General features: G+C 35.3%; 1 protein-coding gene across 1 annotated transcript in view; it reads right to left on the reverse strand.

Moving 5' to 3' along the window:
* LOC140756875 (P protein-like) overlaps nt 1-19,891 on the reverse strand; it is a 48,957-nt gene extending 29,066 nt beyond the window's left edge. Inside the window, exons 1-2 of the mRNA XM_073092409.1 lie at nt 19,746-19,891; nt 18,499-18,664 (exon numbers count right to left, since the gene is read on the reverse strand). Of these exons, the coding sequence (XP_072948510.1) occupies nt 18,499-18,656 (158 nt within the window). The 5' untranslated portion in view covers nt 18,657-18,664; nt 19,746-19,891. The remainder of the gene's footprint in view (nt 1-18,498; nt 18,665-19,745) is intronic.
* Nucleotides 19,892-20,146: the final 255 nt, after the last annotated feature.

A 20,146-nucleotide genomic window follows, 5' to 3' on the forward strand; every position in this document is an offset into this window, starting at 1 on the left:
TTTACTGCAAAAAAAGAATGAATAATTTCGATTGACATAATACAAAACTGCTTATTGTAATGTTATAAAAACAATCCTACTTTAACGAGGTCGTGGTACTAAGTTTCAATGTATGTTTAAAATAATATTGCTTTAAGAGATAGTAGGAACCCCCAGGTGGACTGCATACTGATTTGCTACTTAGTATCACTTCAGTCGAACTACAAAACCTTGAACATAAGCTTAACTGCAGCTAAAATTTCCCCATCGCTCTAAATATCGATTGAAAGCAGATAAAAGCAGATATGATACGGATAAAACCGGATTAATCTGGTGCAAACAAGTATCGTATGATATGTCAGATTAGATGAAGTGTTCCGATGTGTTGCGAAGTGGTAATAACACTTGGCTAATTATATGTTGTGGATCTAAATGAGGTAATAAAGTGCTAATGGCATTAGTCATGTTACACGTGATATTTCTGTTTTAGCGTTTGGAGGGTAATGTTTTTCGAGGGTTTGCTTGTTTGTTTGTACGTATTGCATGTGCCCAACAGGCTAAGCGACTTGACGGATTATACATATGAGGTGTCGTTGGATTCGTCTAAATTGTTCGAGAGATAAAGGTTAGTTTTTGAGCAATCGGATTTTTGATGTTTTTATAAATAGTCCATCTGTAAGTTATTGCCTTCCATGGACATCTGTAACCGACTCCATAGAGAAGTGGCTCTACCAGACCCATCATGGACGTGTTATAGTCCACGTAAAACTGCTAGTCCGTTCTGAATATAGAAATGAATCGCGTCGCCAAAGCAAATTGTACGACTACACCTGCTCGTAAAAACTTCAGATTGGACTAGCAGTTTAGCGCGGACAATGCCATATGTAACGACTAACCCCATTATTAATAATCAATCTATCAAATTTTTGCAAAGATCGAAGATTGCTTAATTCTTGGCACATATTGCCAAAGTTCGATCTTTGATAGGTAAAACATTGGAGGGATGGATAATAAATAATGTGTGTAGGATGCTCGTCTCATATGAAAGTCAGTAATGCAAACCCTTTCACCGAAAAGCAGAACTGCTTCACGCTAGAAATAGGTGTGACGGTGGTACCCCGGTTGAACCATACTGGCTTAATACATAGAGTAGGTACTAATAAAAATGATAGTTTAAAAAACTAAAAACCATGGAAACAAAATTGGATAAGTAATTCATTAATCCTGATTCCTGATGACCCTGATGAGGAGAAAGGGACAAAATTATTAAAATTGTGTATTGTCATCGGTTCTTGATAATTGTTTAAAATTTTGGATTAATCTGACCGTTCAAAGTGGGTAAAAATCGAGTTCAAAAATTCATTTTAACTGATAAAAGCGTGGTAAAAACGCAATATTACTTGATTCTTTCTTATTTGTATGTTTTTTCTCACTCAAGTATATCTTTATTCGTAATAATTACAATAGAAATTAAAAAAATAAACACAATTTAAAATAAAACATAAAAAAATTATAAATAAAATAAATGAGCCAAATCGCTGCCCGAGGAAGTGCACCCAAGATACTAGCAGCATTACCTCGTAGAATTGACAAACTAATTTGTATTCTAATTTAATTAGTATTATATTTTTATTGTTATTATATTATAGATTATTTAGTATATTAAATAAACTTTTGATCCAACTTTTTATATGGAACAAAAGATATTTGAATAAGTTATTACGAAACCATTTGTATTATTATTTTATTACACGTTAGTATTAAATCATGGGTATGTTACGCGTCGCCGAGTGGGTAGCTAGTATGTTAACTTCAGATAGTGATAAGCTTAACATAACATTCGGTTATCATTCCCATTGTTATTCTAGTAGGAAGTGTAAAGAACAAGCAAATACCTCTTATTTATAAGAGGTGATTATTTTGAATGAGAACCAAGCTGTGTCCGCGGTTTCACTTGTATTTAAAAGAGTAATTTTTAAATTCTGTAGAATTCGTGGTTTTTTATTTTTTTGTGCGGAATCCTAATTGTTTTATTAAAATATTACTAGTTTTGTTACTCCTTATAACATCAGCTAACTGTTAGTGAAAGTCCCGTCAAAATCGGTCCAGCTGTTTTGGAGATTAGTCGTAACAAACAGACAGACAGACGAACAGACACAAATTTTGATTGTTTTTATTTTTTGTTATAAGTGCCGTATATATTTCAATATAAAATATATTTTTTTTTAATTCAAAATAGGTTCTTTATTAAGCTCTTTTTTAATGTCAGTACATCTAAATAAATAAATAGAATAATTAAATCTACCGCCACTTCACAAGGTGTTTCGTTATGGAGAAGAAGCGGCGCAAGAAACTCCATAACACACATCTTTTAAAAATAATGTTATTTACAATGGTAAAAATATTTATTTTAGCTGTTATTCTCAAACATAATAAAAATAAAGGGTGTAAAAATGCAAACATATGCATTTAGTAAGTTGTTATTCTGACATCACAAACACAATAAAAATAAAGAAGGGTTATTTTTTATTTGTAGTAGGTATTTGTTATTTTAATGACCATAGTAAACTCATTAAAAAAATTAGTGTCTATCTATTACAGTTCAAAAGATAGAGCTTTGACATACTGACACACAGGGTTTTTACCCTTTGCGTACGGAACCCTACCTGCAACACCTACGTAGGTACATTTACATCGCAAAGGTATGCCAATTAGGGCTCCATGGGCATCATGATTCAACAATTAGGCATTTCCGGAGTTCAGCTTACAACAAACACACAATGTTATTGTTATGACCTACGGAATAATTAGTGGAATTAACCATTAGTTTAACACGGCGAACATTTTTAAACGTGTTCGCCATAAGTAGAACGCTAAATAAATCATTTGAAGGTGGTAGAACCCTTTGTGGTTCGACTCCGGCGGCACCACCGCCGCACCTACTCGTATTTCTACCTAATAACAGCAGTGTTAGGCGCTGCTGTGTTCCGTTTTGAAGGGTGTGGTAAGGGAGACAGACTTTTCTGAGGCGTTCCAGCTTAGTCCTCAGGGGTAGCGGCGCATCTGTGGCCGACCTCAGGTAGGATATCTAATCCTATCTGGGCTTGATTACAGATGTCCATGGGCGGCAGTCGCCACTTAATATCAGGTGGACTGCGTGTTTGTCTGCTACTCCTATATTATAAAAAAAAACATCAACCCACTACTGTCCCACCGCTGGGCACGGGTCTCCTCTCAGAATGAGAAGGATTAGGCCATAGTTCACCGCGCTGGCCAAGTGCGTATTGGTAGACTTCACATACCTTTGAGATTTTTTTTATATAAAACTCTCAGGTACGCAGGTTTCCTCACGATGTTTTTCTTCACCGTTTGGCAAGTGATAATTAATATCTCATACGCACATAATATGTTTATTAATAATTATCTGTTTATATGTTTATTAATAATATTAATATTAATAATAATTAATATCTATAAATATCTTTAATAACAGTAAAAGTTACCTTCCTTTATTTTCAAATAACCACTATGTTATCAATACTTCTATTGATGTGTCTCAGATTTGCACTAATGACTTGAGGGCATTGGCACTTACAATTAATTAAGGTTAATGTCATCTGTATATTTCCGTAGATAATCATCATTTAGTTAGAAATCAATCAAGGTCTTTGTTGAGACCCGCTTGGAAATATGACAAGTTTATTGACAAATCGTTGAAAGAAGTTAGTGCGTTGTTCCCCTTATGTAGTTACTGTAAGTTTTTTTATATAATATAGGAGTAGCAGACGAGCATGCACCACCTGATGGTAAGTGGCTACTGCCGCCCATGGACATCTGTAATCAACCAGATAAGATTAGATTCCTACCTGAGGTCGGCCACGGATGCGCTAACCCTGAGGACTAAGTTAAAACGCCTCGGAAAAGTATGTCTCCCTTATCACACCCTTCAAACCAGATCACAGCAGCGCTTAACACTGCTGTTATAACAGAAATAGGTGTGGCGGTGGTGCCGCCGTCGAACCACAGAGGATTCTACAACTTTTAAACTATCACAAATGCACAAGTGACGTGACTTCACATGCGTGTTCTAAACCATGATGGATGCATCAGAACACGCATGCAATTACATTGTAGGTATCTGTAAATCATTGTTTGTCTTTTATCTAGACAAACGATTTACCCCTTATATGGTAAATTAATGATCATTGAACAGACAAGTACAACGTATTGCGTTCATTCAAGCGTTTTTGCACGATTACGGATTAATTAGTTACAGTTTTTGCGGAGGGTAATGTTATGCGATAGTGATAGCCTAGTGGTTAAGAAACTCTGCCTCTCGATCGAGGGCTCCGAGGTGCAAACCCCAGGCGCACCTCTGATTTTTCAAAATTATGTGCGTATTAGAAATTAATTATCACTTGCTTAAGCGGTGAAGGAAAACATCATGAAACCTGCATACCTGAGAGATTTATAAAAAAATCTCAAAGATATGTGAAGTCTATCAATACGCACTTGGCCAGCGCGGTGGACTATGGCCTAATCCTTCTCATTCTGAGAGGAGACCCGTGCCCAGCAGTGGGACAGTAATGGGTTGACAATGATGATGCGTAAAAAATATTGTAACTGACGCTTTGTAATCTCCGTCAGGTTTCTACACGAAATAAATACATCTGAATGGAATTCCTTATATCTATTTCCAAGATTTCTAGATATGGCATCCTTGAATAAAGTGAATAATGAATTGAAGGCGTAAGAATGGAGGCGTGAGGTTCATCCCATCAAAGTATAAATGTGAAAATGGCAGACAAGTTCAGTAAAGATTAAATGTTGTTGTCGACTTCACTGAATAACATATTGAGATCTAAATGGATATGGATAAAAGTTTTAAAGATAATCTTGAAATATTAGTTCTAGACGCATGGATGTGTGTGATTACAATATAGGTACTTAAATAGATTTAAAACACGATTTTCTTTTTATTTGTATTTGGCTACTATAGCAAATATTGCAATTTAATACTAGAATTTGTTGAAATTTAACAGTGTAGATATTAAGTATATGTTCGGTATCAAGTTTAGGATTTGACTCCGTTTTGGATTATGAAATTTGATATTTTAATTAATGTCAAGTGTCCTAATAAAGAATCCAACTTTCATTTATGTAACTAATATAGGCTTTCTATTATTAAAGAGTTGAAAGTAGCCCAAATGATTCTTGTAATATAACACTATACTGGTCCGCCAGTTCCTTTTTTTGAGAACTTGGCTGACACACTACAGTGTGCCTAGTAGTGTGCAGATTTAATCTCGAAAACAATTTTTAGTACTTTACTTCTATAGTGTCACAATGTCACTAGAAAAATAAGTATTATGTATTTTTCACAAACTTTTTTTACAATTGCTTTGTTAGTTCGTATGTATGTAAGGGTCAAATTTTGCAACTGAATTTGAAACGGTTAACCCCAAAAAAATGAGCTGAAATTTTGAATGAATGTTTGGTGTAGATGATAATAAAATGATTAGTTACAAAGGTGGTAGAACTTTCGTGGTTCGACTCCGGCGGCACCACCGCCACACCTATTTCTGCCTTATAACAGCAGTGTTAAGCTGCTGTGTTCTGGTTTGAAGGGTGTGGTAAGGCAGATATACTTTTTACTCAGTGGATGAATTTCTAGGAAAATAGGTTTATGCAGACTAAGAAAGGGTTAATTGACATTATGATTAGGACATATGATATGATTGCTGTAATAATATGTAATTTGTAAATTGACATTCATGATTGTAATAATTTGTATTTTTTGTATAATGGATTAAAATTAGCGACTGTAAAATTGTAATTTTGCATGCCTTTAAGGCTAAATAAGTGGAAGTCATATTCTTTATTACACCTATTTTACTGTACCTTATTTAAGCAAATAAAGATTTATTATTTTCGAGGCATTCCAATTTAGTCTTCAGAGGTAGCGCATCTGTAGCCGACCTGAGGTAGGAATCTAATGTTATCTGAAGTTGATTTCAGATGTCCTTGGGCGGCAATATCCGCTTATGAGTTGGACTGCATGCTCGTCTACTACTCCTATATTATAAAAAAATTAAGTGACGTTATTTTAAATGTTTATATTATTTTTAGGAGATTTTAGGTACCTAATCTGGAGGCACGGCAGTGCCTCCGCAAGTGTAACAAAAAAAAAGTAGCACTACTGCTGTGCCATTCTTTTCTCGAAGCGATTCAGATTTTTTTCGACCCCCTTTAACTTCGTTCTAGGTAAAGCTAGAAGCCTGAATTTTTAACTAAGCATTGTATAAAGATGGTATATTTCAAATTTCATTCATATGTTATTAAATTTTAAAGGTTCAACTACAGAGGCACTACCGCCACCTATTTCACTCTTATAACAACAGTGTTGAGTTCGAGGCGCACTTGGCCAATTTTTATAGAAAAAAAAAACTATTCGCTATCATGTCCTTGGTCATGGCGATTTTCCTAGAAATTATTCGTCGTATAAACTTGAAATTTGGCATATTATTACATCTGATTAACCGACATATTTTGCACTCATTAACTTGGTTTAAAATATTCATGTATGAATTAAAGAGGATCTATGTATAATTTTAGGGTCCCGTAAAGACTCTAAATTAAGGCGTCATCATCAGTGAAATATGAATTACTTTTAAATAAAATCTATTACTTTTAAACGTATAAGTGAGACCTTACGACACCTTTCAAACACTTTGTGGTTCGTTTTGGAGACACACCTTCCACACCTTTTCTTGCCTAATAACAGCAGTGTTAGGCGCTGCTGTGTTCTGATTTAAAGGGTTTTGTAAAGACATACTTTTCCGAGGCATTCCAGCTTAGTATTCAAGGGTAGCGGCGCTTCTGTGGCCGCGCTCAGGTAGGAACCTAATCTTATGTGGGATTGATTGCAGATGTGTACGGGCGGCAGTAGCTTACCATCAGGTGGACTGCATGCTCGTCTGCTACTCCTTTATTATAAAAGGAATATAATACTGCTGTTATAAGGCAATATAAATACTTCTTGTACTAAAACTAATACCCACGGAGTGTACCAAATTTCAGCAATGCACGCACTACTATAAATCAAACTTACTAGGTCAATGTTAAGTATCCGTTCATAATTTTTTTGGCAATTTATTTATTACAATGCTGGAGCATTTTTTCCACTGGCCGTGTCAGATTAAATAATCGACCATTTTGTTTTTATTACTGTTTACGATTTGGTATTGATTTACGTATCGCCGAAAATAATGTTAAAACTATTGACTGGATGAAATAATTTAAATCGTTGTAGATTATATAGTGTCCTACTGCTGGGCACGGATCTCCTCTCAGAGTGAGAAGATTTTAAGCCAGGGGAAGACTTCACACACCTTTGAGATTTTTTTATGAAGTCGTACGCGTCTCTTAAATTAGGATTACAAAAATAAAATAAATAAATAAAGAGAGTTCTACCTAAGATGCGTCACAGTTGCGTTGCTGCCCAAGGGCTAAGTTTGACCATATCGAAAAGTATAGATATAAGGGAGATCCCTTACCATACTTCAAACAGTTCAAACCAGAATACAGCAGCGCTACACTGCTGTTATAACAGAAATAGGTGTGGTGGTGGTTCCTCCGGAGTGCCACAATTTACTAAGTTACTAGTTTTTAATACCTATTAATGATAAGGAAAATATTGGTAACATTTTGCCACAAAATTGGTATATAATTACCTATATGTAATAAGGAAAAATCACGTAAATTGCTGACTTTTAACAAATGTAACAATACGTTGGGTAAAATTAAAGATTTTAATACAAAGCGCCTATGGAGCGGACATTGTCAAGATTTTCGGACACCACCTCGAATTGATTGACGTTTGACATATTTTTCAGAAACACTTATTACCCATTGGTTATAAGTCGTGGATAACATCTTCATCATTTCTGTTTTAATTTTATTAAACAATGAAAAGTCAAATCATTTTCTTTTTTTAAATAGGTTCTCTACAGAGCACTTTTTGAATGTCAATACAACTACCACCACTTCACAAGGTGTTTCGTTATGGTCGTTCGTTACAAGTCTATGTTCAAAACTATTTTTATTTGAAAACCATTCGTCATCAACCTATTACTGTGCTACTGCTGGGCACAGATCTCCTCTCAGAGCGAAAGGGATTTACTTTACACTGACCAATAGTGAATTAGCGGCCTTCATAAAACTTTGCATTTTTTTAAAAGAAATTTTATGTATAGTATGTATAAAGTTATTCTTTCTTTCTTCTTTCTTTCTTTATAGGTTTCCTCAATATTGTTTGTTTGTTTCCTCAAGATTTGTTTTCCTTCAGCGTTAGGTATTAAGTTATAATTGATTTCTAATACGCACATAACTTTGAAAAATCAGAGGTACTAGCACGGGGTATGGACCTCGGAATCCTCGTTAACAGGCTGAGTTTCAAGCACTAAGCTGTCATGTCAAACATTTTCACTTAAGTCGTTTAATTTTTGCAAAATTGTATAACGCAACGACATTTTTATATTTTTTTTCTGCTGCCTTATTTTTTTTTGCAATAAGAATTGCAGTTTTGCGAGAGGGGTCCAGGGTTCGAGTTCCATTAATCTATCTTTCGTTTTATATGTTACAGTTTTAAAGTAAACTAGTATGCAGTCCACCTGATGGTAAGTATTCATTGCTGCCTATGGACATCAGTAACGATATCTATATAGAATAGGAAGCAGGCATCCCTGAAACCCTTTAACTGACCCTTGCCAAATCCAGTCAAACAATATTGTATCATGAGCCTTCAAAGTAGTAAATATATTACAATGATATTTTTAAAATAAATACAATTTTAGTGCGTATTTTTCTCTACCTTTTTTATTTTAATGATAAGTAGTAATTTATTCTAATGATAGCTATTTAAGTATTTTCCATTATTTTTCTGTTACCTTTTTATTTTTAATGAGTCAACGTAATTATTGAAAGTTTTAATTATTAATATTTAATGATAAAAGTTATTTGTGATAAAAGTTTTAATCATGAAAAACAACGTAATTGATAATTTTATTTACATTTTTTTCTTTATTGTTTTCGTAATGCCTTACTCTTTTAAGGGGTTTTTTTTTGTCTCAACGTACTGTTTTAACTTTTTTAAATAAATAGTTACTACAGAATAACAAACAAAAAATATTATTTAGCATATTTTATAGATAATTTCCGCTGCAAGTTTAGAAAAGAACCGATTATAAAAAAACACTAAAAATATTTCGTTTCGTATTTTTATAATCATTTTCAATTTCATTAATTTTAAGATTAATTTAAATTTTGTAAAACGTTTTACACTTTTAAGACCTTTTAATTTTTTAATTTCATTAATTTTTAATATAATTTAACTTTTGTAAAAACACTTTTAAGTAAGTAAGTAAAACAAAGAAAAATCACCGTGAAATCTTTGAACAAAAATAATTAAATTTACGCACTAATATTTCCAATTTCAGAAAATAAACTACACTTCACAAATTAAGTTTTTAAACGATTTACGAGTAAATCTACGCGTTAAAAATGGCCGCTCAAAATGGCGGGTGCGCGGCAATCGTGCGCGAGCGATACTGGCGTTCGCATTAACTTAGTTTACATCTTATCAGTGCTACTTCCTAAAATGAATAAATAGTCCCTTTTCCCTATGCGGGATTTTTATCTATCACTTTTTATGAATGTGTGGAGTTTTGTTTGGTTCTGGTAAAATAGTTCTTTTATTACTTTTAGTGACGTATGTACAATGACGTGTAATGGCTTAACTTACGTAGAATAGTAAGTAATTATACATAAAATGTATGTACATATCTATTTGTAATGATAATATAACCATTTTTAACTAAATAAATAATTATACGGTACTTATAAAAGAGCAATTATTAAAAATTCTGTCTATCCGTCTGTGTATCAATATATTTCATTGGACAACGGCGTAAACAGCCTGTCCAATATGAGCGCCGACTTCAGAAATATGTACTAAACCAATATTTGTTTCAATTATTTTTTACTTTGTAGCATAGATTACTAAAGATTACTCCCCCCTAACAAGAAAATGTACCCAGTTTTGAGAATTGAAAGAGTTGCGTAAAAAAGTTTTGCCACGTCTCCGTGCTAAAATATCCCTAAAATATTTGAAATAATTATTTATTTATTATGTAAATTACGCAGTATTACTTATTTATTCGTAAATTTTCTCTAAAAATGTTTTTATTTGTCAAGAATTTAAAAAAAGAACTTCTAATAAGCCGTTTGTGGCTTCATTCAATTTCAAGGCGGCGAAGTATCTTTACTAATCTATGCTTTGTAGTGACAGAAGTCGGTTGTATTTTTTTTGTTAAAATTTTTTTCGCCCTTTTTAGTGATGACATACAACGTTTATATTAATATATAAATAAAAATACTTAATGAAAAAACTTACAAACGCACTAGTCACCCCCACGATTTTTTAATGTTCCCCTCGATTTCTCTTGTCTGGTATCATTAGAGCCTGATTTCCTTATAATGGGACCACCTTGGAAATATCTTTTCTTCAACAAAAAAATCATCAAGATCGGTTCATAAACGACGAAGTTATCCCCGAACACACAAAAAAGAACATATATACGGTCGAATTGAGAAACCTCTTCCTTTTTTGAAGTGTGTACTAGTGTTGTGCCGGATCGTTAAAAATGTATATCCGCGGATAGGGATCCGAATACGGATATTTGGTGTCTAGATCCGGTCTTAAATTAATCGGACCGTTCAAAGTGGGAAAAAATCAATTTCATAGATTCCGTTACATACATACATACAGGTCAAGCTAATAAAAGCGTGGTTAAAAGAGAATATTTTGGAAAACATTTCTTACAGAAACAAGTTATATCTATACACCTCTTCGATCACTACTATAATTATGTGAATCACATGAATTATAATTATCAGTAAGATTTATGTTACAGCACGTGTCGTCAAAAAATTTCAAAGTAGATAACCGTTAAGTGTATATTTACACGTGAAGGAAAACGGTGGTATTTTAGTGTTAAAACTTGGGTGTTCAATGAAAGTCTTGGGATTTTTATGGTCAACATTTATTACACCAACAGTGTGTTTATTTTATTTACTCTTTATTAACCATGTTAAAACAATGTGGTGCAAAAGGCGGAATGCTAAAAAGCATTTTCTCCCAGTCAACCTTAGGGATGTGCAGAAAAATTTAAGGCGGTACAACTATAAAAAAAAAAATAGGAAATAAAATAAAATGAAAAAAAGGAGAAAGGAGAACATAAAAAAAAAAGAAAGAATGAGAGAAAGAGAGAGAAAAAAAAGAAATAAGATATAAATAAAAAAGAAATAGATGAGAAGTAAATACATTTTAAAATAAATTACTACGTGAAAATAAAGAAAAATGGTGTCTAATGATGAGCCAACGGAGCTGGCGACGAAAAGAGGAGATATGGTCGAATTTGCGTAGACAAATAAGTGAATGAGTTAGCAATAATTGAATGAGGACTAAAATAAAGGTGTTATAGTCCGCGTAGTACATACCTACTGCTATTTCGCTCTGAATATCGCGTCGCCATAGCAAATTGTATGACTATACCTGCTCGTAATGGGGTGGAGTAAAGTTTAAAATTTACTTGCAGGATTAGACCCACACATTATAATGAACCAAAAAGGTAATTCAAATTAAAGTTTAAAAAAAATATCTGAGGAAACACATTAAAATGTTGTTTTGCGACACAAGCCATAAAAAACATAATATTATTATAAAAAAAAACAAAACGCGAATTAAAACGTCATTGTTTTAAAGAGAAAATCAGTATAATGATAAAATCGTCATAGAAATTAATTATCATACGACCAACCTTGTTTTTGTTACTTTCCTGCAATTTTACTTGATTAATAATATCATTTATATATAATAGCATAATAATAGCATTACATAAGCTCGAAAAACATTAACCTCCTTCCAACACACTTGAGTAAATATACAATAGGTAGTGTTACATTGTATGATTTAAACGGTTGAAAAAATTATAATGTAATTATGGACGTTCAGTCATTATTATCTCATTTCTGGGCACGTGTCTACTTTGTAATACTGTCAGCAAAGATAAGTATAGATATCTCACCGCCTTGTAATTGAAGGAAGCCATTAAATGGCTTAAAGGGCTGACAATTCTGTCAGCTATTTAATGGCTATCATGGTGTAATTTACGCGGAACAATGCGGACATGCGCAATTAAGTGGAGCAAAAACACGAAATCGAAGAAAAAGTGCGGAGAAATATCGTTTCAATCAGAAATGATCTAAAAACTACATTTTTTTACTATTTTTCAAACACTAAAGTAGATGACAGTTACAATTTCAATTGTCAAGACTGGTTACATTTTCTTGTTAGGAGTGAGTAATCTTTACTAATCTATGTACTGAAGTAGCAAATCTATGTACTGAAGTACTGAGCTGTTTACTAATCTATGTACTGAAGTAGCAAAGCTATGTACTGAAGTACTGAGCTGTTTACTAATCTATGTACTGAAGTAGCAAAGCTATGTACTGAAGTACTGAGCTGTTTACTAATCTATGTACTGAAGTAGCAAATCTATGTACTGAAGTACTGAGCTGTTTACTAATCTATGTACTGAAGTAGCAAATCTATGTACTGAAGTACTGAGCTGTTTACTAATCTATGTACTGAAGTACTGAGCATGCAGTCCACCTGATGGTAAGTGGCTACTTGTCCCTGTAGTCGCGGGACTAGAATAGGGCTACGGTATCCCCTGCCTGTCGTAAGAGGCGACTAAAAGGGGGCTTCCGGGGTTGCGGGCGAACGAGTGGGAGCTCGAATCATCCAGTAAGCTACCCCGGGAAGGACGGCGGTATGTGTGGTTGCATCCCGTCGTAAACACCAGATGGTGTGGGAGGAGCGAAAATTGCTCACCCATGGCAGAGCTCGATCGGGGCATCGCGCTTGGAGGATCCGGTTGTGTCTCCCCATGGACATCTGTAATCAAACTCCAGATAAGATAAGAGTCCTACCTGAGGTCGGCATGGGTTCCTACTCCACAAAACTTAGTTAAAATATATTTTACCACACCCTTCAAACCAGAACACAGCAGCACTTAACACTGCTGTTTAGCAGCTGCAGAAATAGATGTGGTGGTGGAGCCGCCGGAGTCGAACCACAAAGGGTTCTATCACCTACAAAGCGTATGTTAATGATTTAGTTTGATATCGCAGACAGACAGTTTTATTTATTTCTATATATAAATGAGGTTCAATGGTCAGTGTCACAAAAAATATCAATAATCAAGTCTAAGTAAATAAAAAATATAAATCTAATAGGCCTTCAGGGCAAATTGCGAATCTGTAAGGATTAACGAAACATGCTGAAAGGAGTTACGAGGCCGATTTTGATAAAAACTAAAACTGCATCATTAGATTTTTAAAATATTATTTTCCCTAGCCGGGAATCGAACGAGTTCATTTTGAAAAAAAGAAATACATCCTTTTTCGCTAATCCTTATAGTTTCGGATTAGGTCCTGAAGGCCTATTTGAAAAATTCACCCTGTATGTTATAATGAAGTAATACTTATTTTCTTATGAAGTTGTAAACGAGCATGCAGTCCACCTGATGGTAAGTCACTGCTGTATGGACATCTGTAACCAACTTCATATAAAGCAGGGTTTACCTGAAGCCAATCACAGATACGTTGCTGTTCCTGACGACTAAGGTGTTCGCTTCAAATTAGTATGTCTCCGGCGGCACCATCGCCCCACCTATATCTGCCTCATAACAGCGTTAAGCGCTGCTGTGTTTTGGTTTGAAGAGTGTAGTGAGGGAGATATACTTTTCCAAGGCGTTCCAGCTAAGTCCTCAGGGGTAGCAGCGCATCTGTGGCCGACCTCAAATAGGAAAATCTAATGGTTGATTACAGATGTCCATGGGCGGCAGTAGCCACTTATCATCAGGTGAACTGCTTGCTCGTCTGCTACTCCTATATAACAATAAAAAAGTACATCAGCATAGATTAGGAGTCTGTATCGTTCTTTCGTCCTTGTTTTCACTTTCCATTGCGAAACTTGGGCAAAAACGTGACGGATCGTGAGGCCTACCGCGACCTTGTGGAAACACGTGCAGTTTTTACACTACTACATTAGAAGGATAATGTTATTTCGGCGAATGTGTGAACTAGTGATTTAACTCAGTTTTGCATGGGTACCTTACTATCTGACTGGGCAGACGTAAATCATATATGTATGAATGTATGAGTTATGACGTATGTATGTGTGTATGTATATTTGTATGTACCTTTTTTTTACCCGACGTCATGGGCGTGACGCCGGGTTATGTGGGACTTTTACTGCACTGACACCCCCCGGTGGCCGTCCTCGGCGCTGCGTAGAGGACTTCGGGATCCAAAGGAACGCAACCGGAGTCCTCTTAGCGCATAGCCCCGTCGGGCTCCGCCCAGGTGAGCTTGTCGCTCGCCACACCGTCTGGTGCGTACGACGGTATGCGACCACACATACCGCCGTCCTTCCCGGGGCCACTGGCTGGGCAGTTCGAGCTCCCACTCTTGCCGTCCGCAACCCCGGAAGCCCCCTTTTACGACAGGCAGGAGATACAGTAGTCCTATTCTACTCCCGGAACTACAGGGATGATATGTACCTATGTTTGTATGTTTTATGGGTTCTGTACCCAAAGGGTAAAACGGAACCCAATTACTAAGCCTTTAAATTGCTGTCTGATCGTCTGTCCGTCTGTCATAGGTCTCTATCTTATAATAGTAATAGACAGGCATGTGAATTATTACAGAGTATGTATAACAGCGGCCACTTTAAAAATAAATACTAAAAATAAAAAGTCCCATTCAAGAAATCTTTATTTTCGCCTTTTTTCACTTTATCTATGGAACAGTAATAGCGATAGTATACTTGAGATCAAAATTAAAAGGTTTTTACTCGATGGTAGAAGGCAAGTAATCTTTTTCGAACGTATATAACGGCTTGACGGATTTTAACATATGAGGTGTCGTTCATCCAGCATCAACCCATCACTGTCCCACTGCTGGGCACGGGTCTCCTCTCATAATGAGAAGGATTGGGCCATAGTCCACCGCGCTGGACAAGTGCGTGTTGGTAGACTTCACATACCTTTGAGATTTTTTTCTTATAAATCTCTCAGGTACGCAGGATTCCTCACGATGTTTTCCTTCACCGGTAAGCAAGTGATAATTAATTCCTAATACGCACATAACTGAAAAAAGAGGTGCGTGCCTTGGATTTGAACCTCGGACCCCTCAATCGAGAGGCCGAGTTTCTTAAACCACTAGGCGACACTGAGGTGTCGTTGGATTCGTCTAAATTGTTGAATGGGCATGAATACAGTATTAAAAAATTTAAAAATAAATAATTTACTTAAAAATAATATGTTGAAGGCATTCTCAAAAATAGCCCAGTTTTAATAAACACTCTAGGATTCATTACATTTTCAATAAAAAATAAATGTATAAAATAATGCAGTCGGCCATCTTGTCTAAAACGTTAATCGGGGCGAAATGACGTCATTTTTTTGGCGTGTCACCGTATTGCCTGAACTTTTCTATGGGATATCGAAGCGTGACGTCACTCGCGGACGCCATGACACCCGTGAGCGTTTTCGCGCTTAATTCAAAATTTGTTTTAAAAATGCTAATATTTCGGTTAATACTGAATTAATTGCCGAAATAATACGATTTTTGGAATCAGTAGACATGTACCTACATTATAGAAGGAGAGTTCAAAATTTGTCATCATGCCCATTGATTTAAGACATTATTTTCCTTTTCAATTAATTATCTTTAAACAGTCGGGTTTTTTAATAGTTACTAGGTACTGTAAACATATTTGACTACACAGTTACTAACTAACTACAACCCGGAAATAACTTCCACTCAACTGATAACACTATCACTGTCGTGACGTCATTCACGTCAAATGACGCATGACTACAAAAATTGGGAAGGGTTAATATACTCATTAAAACTGAAATATACAAATATTTAAATCAGTATAATTTACGACATAATCCAGTTCAATCCGCTTTGATCCGCATAAAACCGGATTGAGGCAGACTTGACCTTGAGCTCTAATAAGAATAGATTAAAATAAGTGAAGGTAGAACCCTCTGTGGTTCGATACCGGCACCACTGTCACACCTATTTCTGTTATAACAACAGTGTTAAGCGCTGCTGTGTTCTGTTTTGAAGGGTGTGGAGAGAAGACATACTTTTCCGAAGCGTTTCAGCTTAGTCCTCAGGGCTAGCGCATCTGTGGCCGACCTCAGGTAGGAATCTACCTGACCTATACCTGTGTTTATTTAGTTATTTATATTTATATATATGATAAATAGTATGTATTAGTTTATTTATGTGTATCTGTATATAGGTATATTATAATATATATTTATTTTATTGTTAAAATATGTATATTTCTTTATTTTTAATACATATTGATATATCTGCTGTTTCTATTATTGTCTATCGTTCTTTGTTACTTTCGCATAACACCTGCTGCAAATTCTCCTCATCCACCCAGGGTTGACTGGTAGAAAATGCCATCAGGCATTATGTTTGCCCTTTTGTACATTTCTTTTTAGAGGTGATGCAATAAAATTTTTAAATAAATAAATAAATCGAATCTTATCTAGGGTTGATTACAGATGTCTTTGCGGCAGTAACCACTTACCATCAGGCGGCTTGTATGCTTTTCTGCTACTTACACAACCTAACATGGTCCTTCGAGCCGGATGAGGTCTGTGCGCCGTTCCCCAAAAAGGAGAAATACAGTCCACGACCTAACAATATCATAAAAAGTTAGTATGTACAAGTATTTTTGCGCACCTTCAGATATGTGAAGTTAATCTGAGATTACCTTCATAGGGCTTCCTGTGATAGCCGTTACGAGAGTAGACTAAGATTATCACCTATGTCTATAACTTTTATTATGATTTTTACGCAATCGCGGAGGGTAATTTTTTACGAGCGTATGTATGTGTCTCATTTTGGAACGCCCTACAGCATAGCTTTATGGATTCAAACATATGAGGTGTCGTTGATAATTATTTTCATCATTATCAACCCATTACCGTGATCTCTGTATGGGGTATCCCTGTACTCGACATCAACCCACGGGCACGGGTCTCCTCTCAGAATGAGAAGGATTAGGCCAAAGTCCACCGCGCTGGCCGCTGGATTTTTTATAAATCATTCAAGTATGCAGGTTTCCTCACGATATTTTCCTTCACCGTTTAAGCAGGTGATAATTAATTTCTAATAACATAACAGAACAATCAGAGCGTGCCTGGGATTTGAACCTTAGACGCCTCGATCAAGAGTTTCTTAACAGCTAGGCTATCACTGCTTTTTAGCTTTTTAGGTGTCATTGGAGCCATCTCAATTATGAGAGTGAGGTTACGTTACTTCCTTTTTACCATGCGTTTATTAGCTTGACCTATGTATGTAACGGAATCTTTGAATTCGATTTATGCCCACTTTGAAACGTTTTATTGGATGCCTACAAAAGCCTACAATTAAAAGAATCTACTGTCAAAATTTTAAACTTCTATCTTTAGTAGTTTAGGCTCTGCGATGATCAATCAGTCAGTCAGTCAGACAATTATGACAAGAACTTTGTATATAGAAAGAAAATTAACAAAAAATACAACGGTCTTCTATGTCACTACAAAGTAAAAAATAATTGAAATAAATGTTGGTTTAGTACATAGCTCAATCAATATCAATAATATCAATATATTTCGTTGGATAACAACGTAAACAGCGTGTCCAATATGAGCGCCGACTTCAGATATATGTATTTTCGGGAAATATGTATTTTATTTAATTATGGAAATTGAGAAACCTCCTCCTTTTTTGTATTCGGTTAATAAAAGACGAGCTGTGCTTCGCGATTTTCCCCGTATTTAGAAGTGCAACCCTAATTATTTTTCTAAAATTAAAGAAGCCTAAATTACTCATTATAATATCAGCTAACTGCTAGTGAAAGTCCAAAGTTAACAGGCAGACAGACAAAAAGTTTTTAATTGTTTTTTGGTATAAGTAGTTATAAGTTTTTTTGTAATATTTTGACAGACAGTTCAATTTTATATTTGTATAGGTAGAATTAAAAAAAATGTACTAACATTTTTTTTATAATATGGGAGTAGCAGACGAGCATGCAGTCCACCTGATGGTAAGTGGCTACTGCCGCTTATGGACATCTGTAATCAACCCTAGATAGGATTAGATATTCCTATCTGAGGTCAGCTACAGATGCGCAGCTACTCCTGAAGACTAAGCTGGAACGTTACAGATAAGTATGTCTCCCTTACCATACCCTTCAGACCAGAACACAGCAGCGCGTAACACTGCTGTTATGAGGTAGAAATAGGTATGGCGGTGGTACCGCCGGAGTTGAACCACAAAAGGTTCATATACAACAACTATAATACAATATAAACTTACCGATCACAATCAATAGCAGACACATCGCCGTCACAACTCGAGTTACTGATAGTCAGAACTCCGTTCTTCTTAAAGAAGGAACGCGGCTTCTTCTCTTCTAGACTGGACTCGACTATGGAAACCGTGGATGAGTTGGCGAAATCCTTTTTCTTATCCATTTTGAGTTCTAGAAGAATCAAATATTTTTTTAAGTGAAGTTTTTTTATAATGCAGGAGGAGCAGACGAGAATGGTGCAACATGATGGTAAGTGGCTACTGCCGATGGACATCCGTAATCAACCCCAGATAAGCACCTTTCCTTCATCGCACCACTCGTCGAAGGATGAGGTTCCATCCACATCAACTGGACCCGTGGCGGTCCTCCACGGTTCGGTTTGCACGATTATTTTTGCCGCGTACGTGCAAAATGTGAAATCAGCTTCCTCTTGAGGTATTTCCTGAGCGCTATTTCAAGGGGTGCTTCAAGAGGGGTGCAAAAAGAGCTCTCCTCCAAAGCCGGCGATGCATTGGCGACTCCTCTGGTGTTGAAAATGTTCCTAGGCGACGGTGACTGCTTTCCACCAGGTAGCCCGTCTGTCTAATCGTTAGACATAAATATAAAAAAAAACCGAGCACTAAGTAGGAAAGCCTCAGAAAGCATGTCTCTCTTACCACACCCTTCAAACCAGAACGAAATAACAAGCAGCGCTTAACACTGCTGTTATTAGGCAGAAATACGTGTGGCGGTGGTGCCGTCGGAATCGAACCACAAAAGGTTTCACCACCTTCAAAATAATTATTACGAATAACCAAATCTAGATACTGTTTATATTGTTTATTATAAATAACTTTTCATTTTTTATTTAACACTTTTATTATCAAAAATCCATTTTGAGTACTGATATGCGCCACATAAGTAGGTAAATTCTGTATTTTTTATGCTTACACCGTTTACGCTGTATATTGTAATGTTAATCAGTGATATTTTTAATAATAAGTACCTAATATTGAACTAAATGTTGTTTTTATCACTTGTGTATAAATAAAATAACATTATCCTACAAAAGGTGCAAATACTTTGAATGACACTTTAATTTTACTGACGTTTTCACGATTACTTTTCTATTAAGTATTACAGTTTCAAATATACATGAATAATAAAGACACGACACCACATTACAACACTTTTCATACAAAAACTATAAATCTAACCCAAATATGCACTGATTTTAAAACTTATTTTGAGAAATTATTGCAAATTCACTTACCGGTTTTAGGAGCACATTTAGACACCACAATCTAATATTATTGAGCGCACAAAAATAATTTTAAACCACATGCGGTCATTTTGATTTGTTTTAGTACCCACTTTAGAATTTTATAACACCTTATGAACAACTAGCGCTACGTGGTGGAATTTGGAACTAAACTGTAATTGAATTAGCTATATTAAAGTAGGTCTATGTTATCGGTTCAAGTTCAGGATTATACTCGTAGAACTAGATTTTTCACGTGGTTTTGTCTGCGGTTACAGTGTAGCGCGATTTTGCTATTACAGATAAATTCTAGAAATTTAGCTGTATAATATTTTTTTATAAAATTTTACCAAAATTTTTCGGCTATATCGAGTCATAATCTTATATATAAAATTCTCGTGTCACAATGTTAG

Source organism: Epargyreus clarus, unplaced genomic scaffold (genome assembly GCF_041222505.1).
Source record: "Epargyreus clarus isolate Ecla_fem2 unplaced genomic scaffold, WU_Ecla_fem_2.2 ptg000036l, whole genome shotgun sequence".
Lineage (NCBI taxonomy): Eukaryota > Metazoa > Arthropoda > Insecta > Lepidoptera > Hesperiidae > Epargyreus > Epargyreus clarus.